This window comes from Nansenia antarctica (assembly GCF_963989245.1).
Source record: "Nansenia antarctica genome assembly, chromosome: 3".
NCBI lineage: Eukaryota > Metazoa > Chordata > Actinopteri > Argentiniformes > Microstomatidae > Nansenia > Nansenia antarctica.
Genome location: NC_137688.1, coordinates 65123151 through 65127108, shown reverse-complemented (window position 1 = coordinate 65127108; position 3958 = coordinate 65123151). Strand labels below are relative to the sequence as shown.

At 49.0% G+C, this 3958-nt stretch overlaps 1 protein-coding gene across 1 annotated transcript in view; it reads left to right on the top strand.

Moving 5' to 3' along the window:
* The window catches only part of igf2r (insulin-like growth factor 2 receptor), a 66443-nt gene extending 62931 nt beyond the window's left edge, over positions 1-3512 (top strand). The window contains exons 47-48 of the mRNA XM_080527433.1: positions 43-112; positions 278-3512. Of these exons, the coding sequence (XP_080383559.1) occupies positions 43-112; positions 278-733 (526 nt within the window). The 3' untranslated portion in view covers positions 734-3512. The remainder of the gene's footprint in view (positions 1-42; positions 113-277) is intronic.
* Positions 3513-3958: the final 446 nt, after the last annotated feature.

The window sequence follows — 3958 nt, the reverse complement described above, 5'->3', positions numbered from 1 at the left end:
CCATCCCTCCTTTCATCCCTCCCTCCTTCCCTTGCCCTACAGGGAGCTGGTGTTACAGAAGGTGACGTCCTGCTGCAGGAGAGGAAATGCTGTGTCTTATAAATACTCCAAGGTACACACACACACACACTCACCTGTCACTCACATGAACCACCCAACAGGTATAAAACAAGGATACGCTGCAGTATTTATACATCAACTCTCTGATACGTTCGTCGTTCCGTGTGTGTGTGTGTGTGTGTGTGTATGTATATACATATGTGTGTGTGTGTCCCAGGTGACCATGGATGACGAGGGGGGGGAGGAGGAGATGGAGTGGCTGATGGAGGAGCAGGTGGGCGGAGCCCTGGGGAGGGAGGGGGTCGAGAACGGTCATGTGACCACCAAGCCCGTCCCCGCCCACGGCCTCAGCTCCTTCTCTCTGGACGAGCAGGAGGACAGCGAGGAGGAGGTCCTGAGCGTCCCCGGGGTGCGCGTCGTCCAATCGGCAGGGGGGCGCCACGCCCTCCTCCGCCCCGCCCCCAGCCCCACCCACCGCTCAGCCCTGCTCCGCGAGGAGAGCGATGAGGACCTGGTGGGTCTCCTTGACGACGGGGACAGGAGGAGGAGGGGGAGGAGCCACCGGGGCAGAGCCGGGAAGTCCCGCCCCCCCCCCCGCCGCGACGACAGAGCCAATAGGAAACGAGAAGAGCCGCCGCAGGACGACAGCGACGAGGACCTGCTGAGAGTGTGATTGACAGCTGCCCCTCCCGTCCAATTAGAACTATTGCTACTTACTTGCTCTGTCTCTCTCTTTCTCTCTCTCTCTCTCTGAATGTCGCCACGGCAACAACAACAACAACAACAACGTTTGAAAGCAGAATCCTTCTGTGGCTTTTTGTTGTTTTCTAAAGGGAAGGATACAGTGTCTCTGATTGGCTGTTGACAGTTCTAAAGGATACAGCGTCTCTGATTCGCTGTTGACAGTTCTAAAGGATACAGCGTCTCTGATTGGCTGTTGACAGGCATCTCTGATTGGCTCTTGACAGTTCTAAAGGATACAGCGTCTCTGATTGGCTTTTGACAGTTCTAAAGGATACAGCGTCTCTGATTGGCTGTTGACAGGCTTCTCTGATTGGCTGTTGACAGTTCTAAACGATACAGCGTCTCTGATTGGCTGTTGACAGTTCTAAAGGATACAGCGTCTCTGATAGGCTGTTGACAGGCGTCTCTGATTGGCTGTTGACAGTTTCTGAAGAGCAGGTTTTGTTTTTGTCTCTCGCTGAAAGAGTTTGATGCCTTCCTGATGACAAACAGCGTTTTCATCAATGAATTCTTTATTTTGTACTGATTTGCTTTAGATTTTTTTGATTAGTGTACATAGAGGATAATGTTATATATATATATAATTATGATACTGGGGAGGCTGGTGGAGGTAGAAATCGGAGGACGGGCTCATTGTAATGAATGGACTCGGAGGATTGGTTGGAACTGAACGGTACCAAACACGTTTTGATTCCATCCCAGGCATGACAGAGAGTCCGTCCTCCGATGTCTACCTCCCGCAGCCTCCTCTGATATGGACTTTTTTGTTGTCACCTGCATCTTTTCCCAGAGAAAATCACTTTTTTTTTTGGTCAGCTTTTTTATTATTATTATTATTTAATTTTGCTGGACTGATTTTGTTCTCTACTGAAGTGTGCAGGCACCGGAGAAGAAGGCCTCGCTGTGATTGGAGGGTTGAATATAATAAGTTATTGGGAAAAAACTTGGACTTGAATCTTGAGTCGTTCATATCAAACGACTCCTAAATCCGAGTCGTTCATATCAAACGACTCCCACTGGTACATAATGAATACTTTAGGTTGTATTAGTTTTTCGAGTTTCCTTAAGCCATATTTATTAAATCAACGCTATATCCAACCATCATGTGGTTTTCGTATTAGCATTAGCGTTAGTGCACCATATTACATCCCAGCACAGCTGAACGCTAATCACCAACTGTCCTGCTTCTAGTCACCTGTGCAAAATCATGACTTACGTTTGTTTGTGGAAAAAAAGGGATTGTTTTTTCTGCAGAGCTGAAACTCCGCCCCTTTTTTTGCCAAGTGCATGTGTGTGCGAGGTGTTTGTGTGTTACGCTCATAAAGGATGTGATGGAAGGTTGTACATAGTGCTATGGGAGGTGTGTGTGTGTGTACGAAACCAATCCTGGGAGAGTGTGTTGACTCATTGAAACACGACTCGTCAGTTGGCAGTTGGCCAGTCGTCAGTTGGCTTCAAACACAACCGCACACGAGCGCAGGCCAGGGACTCGGTCCGCTGGTTCCTCCACTACCACACCAGTCCACTAGGGGGCAGCGGTGTGGCTCTTGAATGTCAATGGGTATTTAATAAAGGGGGAAATTTAAAGGAATGTTTTGGAATGCACCTCTGTGCTGTCCCGCCCACCCCCCCAAATGTTTACCCATTTACCCATTTACCCCTCTTTCTACCGCCGGTGTTTTCACATCAGTGTTGAGGCCACGGTGAGGCTGTCGGAGGTAGAAATCGGAGGACGGGCTCGTTGTTATATGAGAAATAGTATTTGATACCGGTCCTCAGTCCAGTCCATGCGTAACATCAAGCCCGGCCTCCGGTTTTTCTACCTCTGCTAGCCTCCCCTGGCTGAGGCCAGTGCTGACAGTGTTGGGGCTAATGGCTAATAGCTAGCAGCTAACCTTCTTCCCAGGACGGTTCACCGTTCAGGATATTTACTACGGTTTGTAAAACAGGAGGAATGTTTTTGGCCAAAGGGCTCTTCCTCCCTCTTCCTCTCTCACCAGATCAGCCAAAGCTTCGGCCAGTTGTCTCCCCTCAAACGTAACTGGTTGAGTTTGAGTTGTGTGCCATGATCAAAAAAAAGATATCTATCTAGATATCTAGATATCTAAAAGATATCTATCCCACTGCAGTGTATACATCTGTTTCTATCTTATCCTACGTTTGCAAATCTCTGAGATCTCTGTGATTTGATTTGATAGCGTGGTGGAAGAACTTTCTAAAGGCGTTTATAACATTTACAGGCTAGAATATTCCAGGTAGGCTTGAACGCACGTTGAAGACCGGTCGTCCTGGTCGTCAGGGCGACAGACACGTGTTCGTGTGGCGCTTGGTAACAGGGGGGAGGAGCCTGTGGCGATTTCTCCTCAGGGCCGCCCCCGCGATCACGTGGTTGAAACTCTGTGCTCGTTGACTAATGTCTGTCTCTGCTGTACGCACCAGAACATGTCTGCTTGGTTCCTCCTCCCTCTCCCCTCTTCTCCTCTACTCCCTCTCTTCCCGCTCCTCTTTTCCCTCTCCTCCCTCTCCTCTTTTCCCTCTCCTCCCCTCCCTCTCTTTCCTCTCCTCTCCTCTCCTCCCTCTCTTCCCTCTCCTCTCCACTCCTCACTCCTCTCTCCTCTCCTCCCTCTCATCCCTCTCCTCCCCTCACACGTTGATTAGAGTCATGTGATGAGCGAGGGTCCAGAGGCGGTACTTTGGGAGAGGAAGATTCTGGGAGGTTGTTTTTCACGTTTTGTTTTAAGGCTTTTTTTTTTTTCTTTGTCTTGTTTTTGTTTCATATTTAAAATGTGGATGTGAAGATGATGTTGCATTATTTGAATAATAAAAACGATCAGCTGTGTTTGTTTTCCTGCCGTGTCGTCGTTCACTGAAACACAGGATGCTGTTTCTCTGGAGAGATCAAGGGTCAGACAGGCAGGATGCTGTTTCTCTGGAGAGGTCAAGGGTCAGACAGGCGGTAGCCTAGAGGTTACCAAAAGGCCGCTGGTTCGATTCCTGCCTCAGGAGGGAGCTGTATGTGAGCTGGAGACTGGAGGGTTGCTGGCATCATAGCTAAGGTATACCACTGCCGTTGTGCCCTTGAGCAAGGCACTTAACCCCTAATTGACTATGACTATGGCTGACCCTGTGCCTAGAGCAAAAAATAAATGTTGTT